This window comes from Oryctolagus cuniculus, chromosome 3 (assembly GCF_964237555.1).
Source record: "Oryctolagus cuniculus chromosome 3, mOryCun1.1, whole genome shotgun sequence".
Classification (NCBI taxonomy): Eukaryota; Metazoa; Chordata; class Mammalia; order Lagomorpha; family Leporidae; genus Oryctolagus; species Oryctolagus cuniculus.
Window position 1 is genome coordinate 21,091,814 of NC_091434.1, and position 12,567 is coordinate 21,104,380.

The 12,567-nt window shown below is 62.3% G+C and overlaps 2 protein-coding genes across 4 annotated transcripts; one reads left to right on the forward strand and one right to left on the reverse strand.

The window, feature by feature from the left end:
- Positions 1-38: 38 nt before the first annotated feature.
- On the forward strand, positions 39-4,700 carry AAMP (angio associated migratory cell protein). Of its 2 annotated transcripts, none has more exons than XM_002712473.5 (11): positions 39-276; positions 680-835; positions 1,797-1,916; positions 2,204-2,343; positions 2,575-2,719; positions 2,929-3,012; positions 3,123-3,238; positions 3,335-3,438; positions 3,526-3,616; positions 3,714-3,868; positions 4,265-4,700. In XM_002712473.5, the coding sequence occupies exons 1-11, from the start codon at positions 156-158 to the stop codon at positions 4,338-4,340; spliced, it is 1,308 nt and encodes a 435-aa protein (XP_002712519.3). In that variant the 5' UTR covers positions 39-155; the 3' UTR covers positions 4,341-4,700. The 2 variants fall into 2 exon arrangements, with proteins under 2 accessions (XP_002712519.3, XP_008257350.2); XM_008259128.4 differs by having other exon boundaries at positions 65-276; positions 677-835.
- On the reverse strand, positions 4,400-12,454 carry GPBAR1 (G protein-coupled bile acid receptor 1). 2 transcript variants are annotated; one of them, XM_008258922.4, is made up of 2 exons: positions 7,517-12,454; positions 4,400-6,028 (listed from the first exon to the last, which is right to left on the reverse strand). In XM_008258922.4, exon 2 carries the CDS (start codon positions 5,981-5,983, stop codon positions 4,991-4,993), a length of 993 nt encoding a protein of 330 aa, XP_008257144.2. In that variant the 5' UTR covers positions 5,984-6,028; positions 7,517-12,454; the 3' UTR covers positions 4,400-4,990.
- Positions 12,455-12,567: the final 113 nt, after the last annotated feature.

A 12,567-nucleotide genomic window follows, 5' to 3' on the forward strand; every position in this document is an offset into this window, starting at 1 on the left:
AGCCGCTACTGGTGGAGCGGCCGTCGCTCTTCCTGCTGGGGCGTTGCCTTCGCCTACTTCCTCCCGGGAGGAGGGGCTCGAGTTCCGCGTCGTCGCGCAGAGCTGACTCTGGGAGGCGTTTGGGCCCAGAGAAGTGGATCGGCCGCTTGCTCCGCATGGAGTCCGAATCGGAGAGCGGGGCTGCCGCTGACACCCCTCCGCTGGAGACCCTAAGCTTCCATGGTGATGAAGAGATTATCGAGGTGGTAGAACTGGATCCTGGTCCGCCGGACCCTGGTGAGAACCGCCACTCCGCAGGCCGTGGGACAGGAGGCGCTCACCCCTGGCCTCCGACCCCAGCTTCCCCACTCCTCTCCCTGCCCTGCGGGTCATTCCTGCCGACATCCCGCTGCCTGCCTCCTCGCGCACCCCCCGACTTAGTTCTCAGGCCTGGCCGGGGTGGGGGTTCCCTGACGCCTCCCCTGGCCCTTCCCCTCACACACCCCCTTCCCATCATGCCCTCGGGTTGCTTTCCCACTCGGTCGCCGGCCAGCCCCTGGTCCTCAGACGTCGCCCCCGGTTCTGCACGCCCCCTCCACGCTGCGCTTCTCAGCAGTCCGTGACCCCCGCCGTACCCCTGGGCCGCCCGAGCCGCCCCAGCCTCAGGCCTCCCCGTCCTCTTCCCTTCTCCCCAAAGCAGATGACCTGGCCCAGGAGATGGAAGATGTGGACTTTGAGGAGGAGGAAGAGGAGGAAGAGGGCAACGAGGAGGGCTGGGTGCTGGAGCCCCAGGAGGGGGTGGTCGGCAGCATGGAGGGCCCGGACGACAGCGAGGTCACCTTTGCGCTGCACTCAGGTAGCCCCCGAGGAGGGCTTTTGAGTGTTTGCGGCTGCCGGGGTCAGACCTTAGGGGACACGGAAGTGGGCAGGGACGCGCAGGTGTGGGTTGGAGTCATGGCCCAGTGGACGTGCGTGGTCCTTACAGGTGTCTCTTCCCCGGTTTAAATCCTGCTGCTGCTGCTTAACCAGTTTACTACCTTTATTGATCTTTCTGGGTCTGAGTTTTCATTAAAAGAAAAAAAAAAAGAAGGCAGTTGGCCTAACGGTTCAGAGGCTGCTTGGGGCACCCACGTCCCGAATCCGAGTGCCTGGGCTGAGTCCTGGCTCCATTCCTCACTCCAGCTTCTGCTGCGCAGCCCGGGAGGCAGCAGGTGGTGGCCCAAGCGGTGGGGTCCCTGCCTCCCACCTGGGAGACCCAGACTGAGTTCCTGGCTCCTGGCTTCCGGCTGGCCTAGCCCTGGCCATTTTGGCCATCTGAGGAGATGGGAGTTCTCTTCTATCGCTCTGCCTCTCAGAGTAATTAAAAGGAAAGAAAAATTGAAGTTATCTCTAATAAAAATAGTCAGTGTCAGTTAGAAGTCATTTATCCCCCAAAACTTAGCTTTTGAGCTACCTGATATCGTCTCATGGAATGCCAGCTCTTAGTAAGAAGCCAGAAACATGATGGCTTCCCCGCTCTGTTGGTGCTCAGCCCGGTGGCCTCCCACGCTAAGAACTAACCCTGCACGGGTCCCACCTTGCACATGGCACACGGCCCCCCGCTCTGGCCGGCTGGTGAGGGGAGCAGCACCTAGGGCAGGGCACCTTTCCTAACAAGCTGATGCTCGGATTGGACGAGAACTTGGATGCACCTGTCACTTCCGGAGGGAGGATGTGTTGGGGGGGCGGGGAACAGGGTGGGTTTCCTGAGGTTTTGAAGGACAGGACCCTAGGTGACAGCACTGTCCCCTTCCTCCTGGAACTCATTCTCGGCACAGCATCCGTGTTCTGTGTGAGCCTGGATCCCAAGACCAACACGTTGGCCGTGACGGGGGGCGAAGACGACAAGGCGTTTGTATGGCGGCTCAGCGACGGGGAGCTGCTGTTTGAGTGCGCAGGTGAGGGGCCGGGCTGGCGCCCTCTTGTGTTACGCCGGCTCTGCAGTGGGCACAGAGCAGGGAGACCCTCAGTGTCCGAGGCCGTGCGGGGGCCTGAGGAGCTGCACTGGCAGAGGAGGCCCATGCTCCGCTGGTTGGGTGGGGGGCCAGCAGCGTTTCTCCTGGGGAGCCCTGGGGCAGCAGTGAGTTCGGTCACCTGTCTTGCTCCTCTAGCTGAGCCTTGGCGGGGGCCAGGCACCTGGGTGCGGTGCCCCCAGCACGAGGTCCCCCATTTTCCTCTCTTGCAGGCCACAAAGACTCGGTGACTTGTGCTGGTTTCAGCCATGACTCTACCCTCGTGGCCACAGGCGACATGAGTGGCCTCTTGAAAGTGTGGCAGGTGGACACCAAGGAAGAGGTCTGGTCCTTTGAAGCAGGAGACCTGGAGGTGAGACGCTCAGAGTGGGATTTGCTGGGGGGTGAGGGGTTTGGGAGGGGCAAGAGGCTGGGGGGCCGGCCAGGCCCGAGGTGCAGCAAGGATGTCTCTGCCTGTTACCGGGCAACCCCCCCCCCCCCCCCCCCCGCAGCAGGGACACTTTGGGTGGGGCTCCTGGGACAGAGTCCAAGGTGGAAGGGGGTGAGGGGCCTCGCCACAGACCCTCCCTCTCTCTCTGCCCAGTGGATGGAGTGGCACCCCCGGGCCCCTGTCCTCCTCGCGGGCACGGCTGACGGCAACACCTGGATGTGGAAGGTCCCCAGCGGGGACTGCAAGACCTTCCAGGGCCCCAACTGCCCCGCCACCTGCGGCCGAGTCCTCCCCGACGGTGAGAGCCGCTGCCTGCGTCCCCTTGCCCCTGTGTGGAGGTGGGGTCTGCGTGGTGCCCCTCCCCACTCTGAGGCTCCAGGGCGGACGGCAGCTCCTCCCTGCCCTGACTCCCTGGGCGGGGTCTGCACCCTCACTGTCTTCCCCTCCCCCTGGCCTGCCCCATCTGGGCTCACCGCGGTCGGCTGTGTATGTGCCCGTGGCCTTCAGGGAAGAGAGCCGTGGTGGGCTATGAAGATGGCACCATCAGGATCTGGGACCTGAAGCAGGGCAGCCCCATCCACGTACTGAAAGGTACCAGCGGGGCCGCGGGTGTTACCTGGGCCGTGGCTGGGAGGGCGCTGAGAAGCGGGGGGCGGGACTCACAGGACGAAGTCTGACCCGCCTCCCCTGCTCCGTCCTAGGGACTGAGGGTCACCAGGGCCCTCTGACCTGTGTGGCCACCAATCAGGATGGCAGCCTGATCCTGACCGGCTCTGTGGACTGCCAGGCCAAGTTGGTCAGTGCCACCACTGGCAAGGTGAGGGCGCCTGGAGCCTTCGCCCTGAGCTCTTGGCCCTGCCTCGTCCCCTCCACCCTCCCCCAGGCCTCGCTCACCCTCTCCTCTCACGGACAGGTGGTGGGCGTCTTCAGACCTGAGACCGTGGCCTCTCAGCCCAGCCTGGGGGAGGGGGAGGAGAGCGAGTCCAACTCGGTGGAGTCCCTGGGCTTCTGCAGCGTGTGAGTGTGAACGGGGACAGAGGCACTGGGGGCGGGGCCTGCGCTGATGGCCCGGCGTGAGCCTTCCTGATGCCCTCTCTTGCCCAGGATGCCCCTGGCCGCGGTTGGCTACCTGGACGGGACCTTGGCCATCTATGACCTGTCCACACAGACCCTCAGGCACCAGTGTCAGCACCAGGTAGGGCAGTTGGAGCTGGGTTCCCCGTGGGTGCCTCTGCCCCAGCCCCGGCTCCTGCAGGGCCCTTGTCTGCGGCTGACCCGCACCCTTGGGGCAGTCGGGTATCGTGCAGCTGCTGTGGGAGGCGGGCACCGCCGTGGTGTACACCTGCAGCCTGGACGGCATCGTGCGCCTCTGGGACGCCCGGACCGGCCGCCTGCTCACCGATTACCGGGGCCACGCAGCTGAGATCCTGGACTTCGCCCTCAGCAAGTAAGAGAGGTGGACGTGGGCCACAGCCTCTGTGCTAGCTGCTGTAGCACGCTGGGGACGCGGGGTCGCTCCTTGGGGTGTTGGAGGGGCTCCCGATGGGAAGCCTGGGGCACAGCAGCGCTGGGAAGGCTGACGGTTCGAGCCCCACCCCCATGGGTGCCCGGGCCCTCCCCACCCTCGCATGTCAGTCACAGGGCCGGGGTGTGGGGGGTGCTGAGACAGGCGGCTCCCACGCCTGGGCCTCTCCTCCCCGGGCCCCTTGCTGGAGGTGTGGCTGCGTCAGTGCAGCCCCAGGTGTGGGGGGACCGGGAGGAGCCCACCCAGGCCCCGGGATGGGGGCTTGAGGCCGGACTCTGGGTCCCCCAGCCCCTTCAGCCCCGTGCTTTCTGTCCACAGAGATGCCTCCCTGGTGGTGACCACGTCGGGAGACCACAAAGCGAAAGTATTTTGTGTCCAGAGGCCTGACCGCTAACGGCTGCAGCTTCTGGCTTCGTGTCACCAGCAGGGGTGGCAGGTGCGGAGGGCAGCGGCGAGGGCCTGGGACTGCTTCCCGGCCCCTCGGGCTGGCCTGCCCCTCTGTCCCCTCCTTCCCTCTAGACCCCACCCCGGGCACCCCCTCGCCTGGCACAGACCCAGCGGCCCTGGGCGTGTGGGGGCGGCCTCTTTCTCTCACGCGTTTGCTGGTGTGAGGCACGGGTGCGTGTTTGTATGCGGGGGGTTGGGGGAGGTGTTGGAGGTTCCCGTTCTTTCCCCTCCCCGAGGCTGGGGGTGGAAAGGAGGAAGAGATACTAGCTACAGATTTTAAAAATGTAAATAAAATATACTTCCCAGAGGCGGCGTCTGTGGAGTTTGGGGTGGTGGGGCGTGCGGAGGAAGTGGTAAAGGCCATGGCGGGGTGAGGCGGCCTGGAACCCGCTCCCGCGTGCACGGAGCGGGAATCTCCCTCGGTGCGCGCTCGTCTCCAGGTTCTTTCCGTGACTCGGCCACGTGCCCCTCCCTCCCTGCCACAGGGAATGAGGTCATGGCCAGCAGAGCCGGCGGGTGGCGTCGGAGAAGTGGGCACTAGCAGCGAGGGGCTTGGTGGCCAAGCTGGTGCTTCTGGTGGGAGGCGGCAGAGGCCCCTCAGTTCAAGTCCACGTCCACGCTGCTTTGGCTGCTGGTGTGGTAGGCAGTGCTGGGGCCAGGGCTAGCCTGGGAGCCTCTTCCCCGCAGCCCCCGCAGCCACCTCCGGGCGGCCGCCCTCCAGGGCGCTGTGTAGCGGTGATCACCCAGCCCCATGGCCACGGGCACGGCCGCCGCGCTGGCACTGCCCAGGGAGAGGAGAGACAGCAGAGTTCCGGGCCCTAGAGGTGGGCGCTGCTCATAGGCCAGGACCGACAGGAACAGCGTGGCCACATAGGGCCCCCAGCACAGCCCAAAGAGCAGCGTGGCTCCAGCCTGCGCCCGCGCCTGCCTCCAGGTAAGGGCCCGGGCCAGGGCGGAGGGCGCGTCGCGGCACACGGCCCGCTCCAGCCGGCGGATGTCCTGCAGCTGGCGGTGGGCGGCCAGCAGCACGTGAGCCGAGAGAAGGGCCGCGGCCCCCACGGCCGGCAGCAGGAGCCCGTAGACTTCGAGGTAGAGGTAGGGCGCTGGGAAGACGGTCTGGGAGCTGCAGTTGGCCTCAGGGCCCCAGTGGTTCCAGCCCAGGGCCGGCAGGCTGGCAAAGAGCAGGGGGCCGGTCCAGGTGAGGAGCAGGGCCAGCCGGATGCTCCCCGGAGGCTGGAGTGGCCGCAGCACCGCCACATAGCGCTCCCCGTGCACCAGCAGGAGGTTGGCGAGCAGGGAGAGGAAGGAGAAGTTGGGAGCCAAGTAGACGAGCAGGCAGGACCAATAGCCCCGGTGGCTCTGTCTCCAGAGCCCTGGCAGAGTGGGCAGTGCCAGCCCCGTAAGCAGCCCGGCCAGCAACAGGCTCAGGAAGAAGCAGCCGGCCGGTGGGCTGCGAAGGCGGCGGTCGCAGGCGATGCCCAGCGCCAGGAGCAGGTTGGCTGCGATGATGAGGCTCGCCAGGGCCAGTGACAGCTCCAGGGCGCCCCTGGGGATGGGGCCAGGCACCTCCCCGGTGCTGTTGGGTGTCATCTCAGGCCTTGGGATGGTGGAGGCCTGGAGCAGCGGCTGGCGTGCCTGGGTGAAGGATGGAGACACGTCCAGAGTTAGGCGGGGGCTGCAGCTCCCTGGCCTGGTGGGCTGTGCATTGCCCAAGGTGCTGGCCCATGCCCTGTAGTCCTATCCCGTGTGCTGGTCCACACACATAGATGTTTTTTCAACAGCGGCCAGAGGGAATGTACATCAAATACCCTATTTTGGGTCTTTTAGAAAAACTGGGTCTGGCAGCATGCACACATTCTGTAAGCTGAGCGGTGGCGGCTGCCTCCGGGTGGGGGCAGCTCACCCCGGTCCCCGGCAGGCCAACTTTGCCTGTTTCTGCTTGGGACAGTGGTGTTTAGACTACAAGGTCAGCCCGGCCAGCCCCAAAGCGCTATGCGCATCCCCGCCTCCCTGTGGCAAAGTTGCCATGAGAGCTGAGAGAGGACAGGGCCGGCTGGGGTAGAGCGATCCAGCCAGCCGTCAAGAGAGCCTCTCCCCTGGGCCAGGTGTGGGGCACAGTGGGGTGTCCTGTCCCCCGCACCCCTCCCCCATCCACCCTTGTAAAGCTGGTCACAGCTCAGTGAGCAGGCTTCCAGGTCGGACTTCCAGCCCATAAACTCGACTCGGCTGTGCCCCACCAGCAACAGCCTTTCCTGGGAGCTGGGGAGGAGAGGGAGGGCAGGGGGAGGGGACGCTTGGTGAGCGTGGAGATGCCAGCTGGTGTCTCGGAGAGAACCCCCCCCCCAACCTGGGGGCTGTGCCTGAACCCCGAGGACGGGAGGGAGGAGCTGGTGGCTCCTCTGTCGTGTGGTCCTTGCCCTCTGTCCCTGTCCTGCTTCTCCCTCGGCTCCCTGGTCTGGCGCCTCTGCGTTCCCGTTGCCACCACCGCATTCTGGGACCAGAGGGAGGGGGTCCTGGGTCCAGTGGGATCTCCTGCTCCTGTCAGTAGGGGAGCACCTGCTGTTGCTGGGATTAAAGTCCACGGGGAAAGGATCCCGGCTCCCCCGGCTCCGCCGCTGCTCCTCAGGTCAGAGCAGCAGGGCCCGGGCCCCAGAGGTGCGCCCTTTCCTTCAAGGGCCCCGAGCTGCTGCGCCCTCCCCTGCGCTCGCCTGTTTCCTCTTCTTCAGCCGCCCCCAGCATTCTTCGCGTGGGACAGCTTTCCTTCTGCGGCTCCCCGGGTTTCTGTTTCTCTTCCTCCCTGCACCGTCAACTTTATTAAACCCTGTGAGGCCCAGGGGCCGTCACCCCAAACCTGGGCTGAGCTGGAGCTCCCGGCCCTACCCCAGAGCGGGGGCCCCACACCTCACCTCCATCTCCACCTCCCCCGGGCAGCAGGAAAGGCAGGGATCAGCTGCTCTCCCACTCCAGGTGTGGCTGCCCCGAGGGGGTTGTCAGTGCCAGCTGCCCACCCTGAAGGCCTGCGGGCTTGGGTCATGCAGGGGCTTCTACAGGATCTGGGTTGAGGTCTACAGCTGTGGTCCAGGGGGTGGGTCCAGGGGTCTGGGGATGGGAGTGACTACTCACATGGCTGTCGGGGACAGGTGGTGCGCGCTCAGCCTGGGCCTTCCTCGCAGTGTCAGGGAGTCACTGCATCTGGCCCTGCAGGGCTTCAGACCATGTCTGGTGTCCTGGCTGGCCAGCGTGTGGTGCCTCTGCTCTGTGGGGACGGCAGGGGCCGGGCCAGCCTGCCTCGGCTCCCAGAGGGGCGGAGGAGCTAAGGCTGGTGGGGCTTAGCCCTGGCTCCGCCCCTGGGGGGGTGGGACCTCGCACATCCCGAGTTGCTGCAACTGGGAGGCCTCTTCCCTCGCCCCAGTGGCCCCTCCTTGTGCTGGGCCCCCCCTTCCCCAGCACTGGTCACATGGTGCCAACCAGGTGGTGGTCCCTGTACGGTGGGTTGCCCCAGCTTGGAGCCCTGTCGCCTGCTGTTGCCCAGCTTTAGTGAGACAGGCGTTAGTTCATGCATAATGATCTGGCCTGCTCCTCCTGTTTCCGGCCTTAGCTAATATATTTACATTTATGAGCCTTAAGCCCCTGGAGTGGCCCGCTGACAGCACATCAGCTCTGTGCTCCTGCCACCTGCTGAGGGGAGTGTGTGGCACCCTGGATGCGGGTCAGTGATGGCGGCAGTGGAGGGCAGGGGGTGTGTTGGGGCCTTAGCATCTGCCCTTCATCTCACCCCGTGGTGGGGGAAAGCCTATGGGGCAAGCCTTACTTCCCCAAATTGGAGGTCCCTCCACACTTTTCTCAACTACTTTCTGAGGTCAAGTTCTGGGCTGTGAGGTACAAATGGCTCTGGGGATGTGGCTTTAAGCAATCCACTGTTGGGCCTCAGTCTTCCCGCCACCTGGCCCTGTAAAATGGGTGTCAGACCATCTCTCAGGATGGCTGTGGGAAGCACCTTGGCTCGCATACAGAACAGCACACACCTGGTGCTTGGCACTTGGTCAGCAAGTGCCTCGTCCATGGCGGTTAGGGCCCACGAGCCAGCACTGCCATCAGTTAGCTGGGATCCTGTTTTTTAAACCATGTGACTTGGGCAAATGACTAGTTTTCTTGTCTGTTTCCTGATCTATAAAATGGGGCTCACAACTGTATTCACTATTGTGAGATTTAACGAGATGTGTGATCAGAATGTGGCCCACAAACACTCGGTGAGCTATTAACATTAGCATTTCCGCTCTTGTCTGCACCTGTGCCCTGCACTTAAGAACGCCTCTGAGGACTTCTGGCACAGTGGGCTAAGCTGCTGCTTGAGACGTCTGCACCCCATATCAGAGGGCCTGGGTTCAAGTCCCAGCTACTCCCCTTCCAACCCAGCTTCCTGTTAATGCACCCGGCAGGCGGCAGACTATGCCACAAGTGCTTGGGTTTGGGAGGCCCAAAGGCAGCTCCAGTGTCCTAACTTTGGCCCGGCCCAGCCCTGGTTATTGCAGGCATTTGGAGAGTGAACCAATGGATGGAAGACTTCTGTCTCTTGCCCTTTCAACATTAAAACAAACACAAAACCTCAAAAAAATCCAAAAATCTCCACAAAGGAGCCGGTGTGGTGGTGCAGCAGGTTAAGCTGCTGTCTGTGAGGCCAGCATCCCATGTGGCAGTGCCCTGGCTGCTTCACGTCTGCTCCAGCTCCCTGCTAATACACCTGGGAAAGAGTGGAATGGGCCCCTGCACCTGCGTGGGAGACCCAGATGGAGTTCCAGGGTCCTGGATCCAGCCTGGTCCAGTCCCAGTCATCATGACCATTGAGATCTCCCCCTCTCTCCCTCTGCCTTTCAAATACATAATTAAAACAAAGAAAAAAACCCCAACAAACCCTGCGATGAGAAAGGCACGTAGGGAGCCTAGGAGCAGTGCTGGAGACCGACACTTCTGCTCTGCAGGGAGGGAAGTGGGTTCAGGCTGCGAGAGGCAGGTTTGCGGCATGGAAGCCCAAGGCACGGTGCCCTGGTTCCCACCTCTGTCAAGCGCGGCTTTAGGATGAGGGGAGGGGCCCAGCTACCCACAACCTTCAGGCTGGAAGCAGGAGGGAAGCGGCTGGACCTGCAGGTGAGACCTGACACTTCCTGGCCGCAGAGCCCAAGTACACAGGGCAAGAGGACTTCTGTACTCTGGGGACCCTGGGCCCACGGCCTCTCCGTCCAGGTCTCCCACGTGGGTGGTGGGGCTCAGGTGTTAAAGGAAGGGAGAGGAAAACTGCCGGCCTCGCACCCACCCCCCAGGGAGGACGCCAACACCCAGCGCGCGGCCTCGGGCCCACACTGTCTGCTGGGGCAGAGGGCAGAGCTCAGTCTGGGGTCTGGACACAAGTGGGGATGGGCCCCTCGGATAGGGGCCTGCAGCAATAAACAGGCCTCTTCCCGGCAGGATCCGGGAGGTCTGCGTTTCTTCTTTGCTGCTCTGTCTAAACACTGTGTGGGGGCTGACACGAGCAGCGGGGCAGCTCAGGAGGGTGGGAGCCAGGAGCGGGGCTCTGTCCTCCATCAGCCCTGCTGCTGCTTCTCCAGCTCGTCTGACTCCACTGGGCTCCGCACTCAGGCGCTGGACCTGACTCAACCCGACGTCTCCCCTTTGCCCGTGGGGGGCTCTGGTGCGTGTTCAGATGCCCCAGCCAGCCGGCCCTGCGCCAGGGTGACTGGTCTATGCTCTGGCAGAGAAGACTCCCCACCTCCTCTGTCCACTTCTGTCCCCCCTTGGAAATCTGTGTCTGCCTCGATGCACAGCCTGGGAGCCCATGATCCTGCGCCAGTGCAGGCAGTGTGCCTGGGGCTTCCCAGATCCTGGCTGGCTCCCTGAGTGGGGGGACAACACTCTGCTCCCCTGGAATGCAAGAGATGAGCCCTCCCCCCCCCAGCACAGTCCTGTGATAGAGTGGCCAGGATCCTGAACTGTCCTTCCTGTTGGTCTCCGGGTCACACACTGAGCCACAAGATCCGCAGTGCTCCTGGCAACCCCCGGAAGGGGGCAGCACTGCGTGAACACTCTATCACCCTGGAGTAGACCCGGGCTGAGTCAGGACAACTCAGGGCTGAGCAAGCAGAATGGCAACTGCACCGGCTCCCAGGAGGCGGCCAAGGCAGCAGCTGGGCCTGCTTCCTTTTCCTTGTTTCAATTCCCTGCCCCCTCCCCTCCACTTCCTGTTGCAATCTTACTGCCTTTCCTGCCCAGCGCCTAGCTCTTGGCTTGTCCAGCTCCTCCTCCATCCACACCTGCAGCTCTCCACCCACCACCATCCCAAGCATCTTGGGGGCGGCCTGGAAACCCACAAGACAGAATGGGGCCTGGCTCACTCTGGACCTCGCCTCTCCCATAGTCACTTCTGATCCCTTTAATGTGCTAAGGGGACTCACGTTAGCCACTACAGATGCCTAGGGTGTGACAGGCACTTGTTTCCTCTGAGAAACCTGTGGGTAGATGCTATGTGTTCAGCTACAGAGGAGGCTATCAGGGGTGGGATGAAGCCATCTGGGGTCACACAGCTCTTCAGTAGCAGTACCTGGTTTCAGCGGAAGTCTCTGACTCCTTGCCTCTACTGCTTCCACCCATCCTTGGACAGGCCCCTGGTTGGGCCCTCAACGCAGGGGAGCCAACGAGCAGTAAGACCAGCTCACATGCCTCAGTGTGTGTGACCTCCCGACTGAAGGTAGGGGTGAGGGTCTCTGAGCTGGCCCACGCCACGTGCAGGTGTGTCCTGGCAGCAGGTGAGGAAGGAGGGAGGGTGGATGGCGGCTGATGCCCGAGCCGATCTAACGCCGACAGTGGTCTGGAGTCAGATACATCGGGGCATACCGCCCTTTGCTTTCTAAGCAGTCTTGGTTTGGCCAGCAACAGTACTTCGCAGAGCTCTGATCCCCTCTGTGCTCAAGAGAGAACAGCGTGTTTCAACTTCCCAAGCAGCTACGTTTTGATGTTACCAAAAAAGCAAAAACTGCTTCTGGTCAAAATTACCCACAAACTCCCAAGGGGACAGAAAACACCCGGCAGCTCTTTGTCTCAACACCTGGCTTAGCTAGGTTCTCCCACCAGACGTAGGGGAGCATGGGTACCCCACGTGGCCAACCGCAAACCAACACCCTGGGCTTTCTGGGAGTCCATTTCAATGAAGTAAACCAAAGTCTGGTGACGGAACAGCTTGTGGCTTCCAAACTTCCTGACTGTGACAGTAAAAAGACACCTCTACCATCCAGTCCTGGTGCGCTGATGGAACTAAAACGTGTTTCCAAACCAACATCTACCCCTTCATAGGTGTCCTGTGCTCTCATCTACGAAAACGCACAGAAACCACCACACACACAAAGGACAAAGGTGGGTGGACGATGCCAGCGTCGCACCCCTGGAGTGGGACCGTGCACTGTGGTGACACAGGTGCTCCCACAGGAAGAAAGTTTACACAGGGTCTCTGCAGTCTTTCTGACGACCACCTGTGAATCCACGGTTACTTCAAGATCAAAAGTTGAGCAATTGGAATCGCTGGTTGTGATGCAGTCCAGTGAATGCACACTGCAGTACTGGTTCTTGGACCAGCATGAAACACACTGCCCTGGATGGCGAAAACGAAAAAGTAGTAAGGCAGACGCTATTTGATGTTTCTCTTTCAAATAAGGACAAACGTTAGGGCAGCTTTCAGACCATTTCAGGCGCCCCTGACATTCTCCCAGCGCTACCTCTTTTCCACCAAGCAAATTCTCTGAACCAATTCGATTTCTGGGGCCAGAGTCCCGCGGGCGAGAGCGCTCTGCAGGGTGCTGCTTTTCCCAGAGTTCTGTGGAGGGCCGGGCTTGCAGCTGCTGTGTGAGAAAGGGAGACTGGCCGGTCTGTTGGCGTCAGATCCACACCTGATACCCTTCAATGTCCCACAGAACCATGCTAATGGGACACGTTTTGGGAAGTACTGGAAAGCACTTTAATTTGCCCACCACCGCCTGTCCAGGTAGCACATGGCTGTTTACAGCTCGCTAGCTCGTTCTTCTCTCCTGCAGGGCAGTGAGGCTCTAGACCTGATGAGCTCCTGACCCTGAACTCCAGCTCAGGTTTGCAGGTTCAAGTGCAGCGCAGTCTATTTGTCTTTCCTCCCCTCT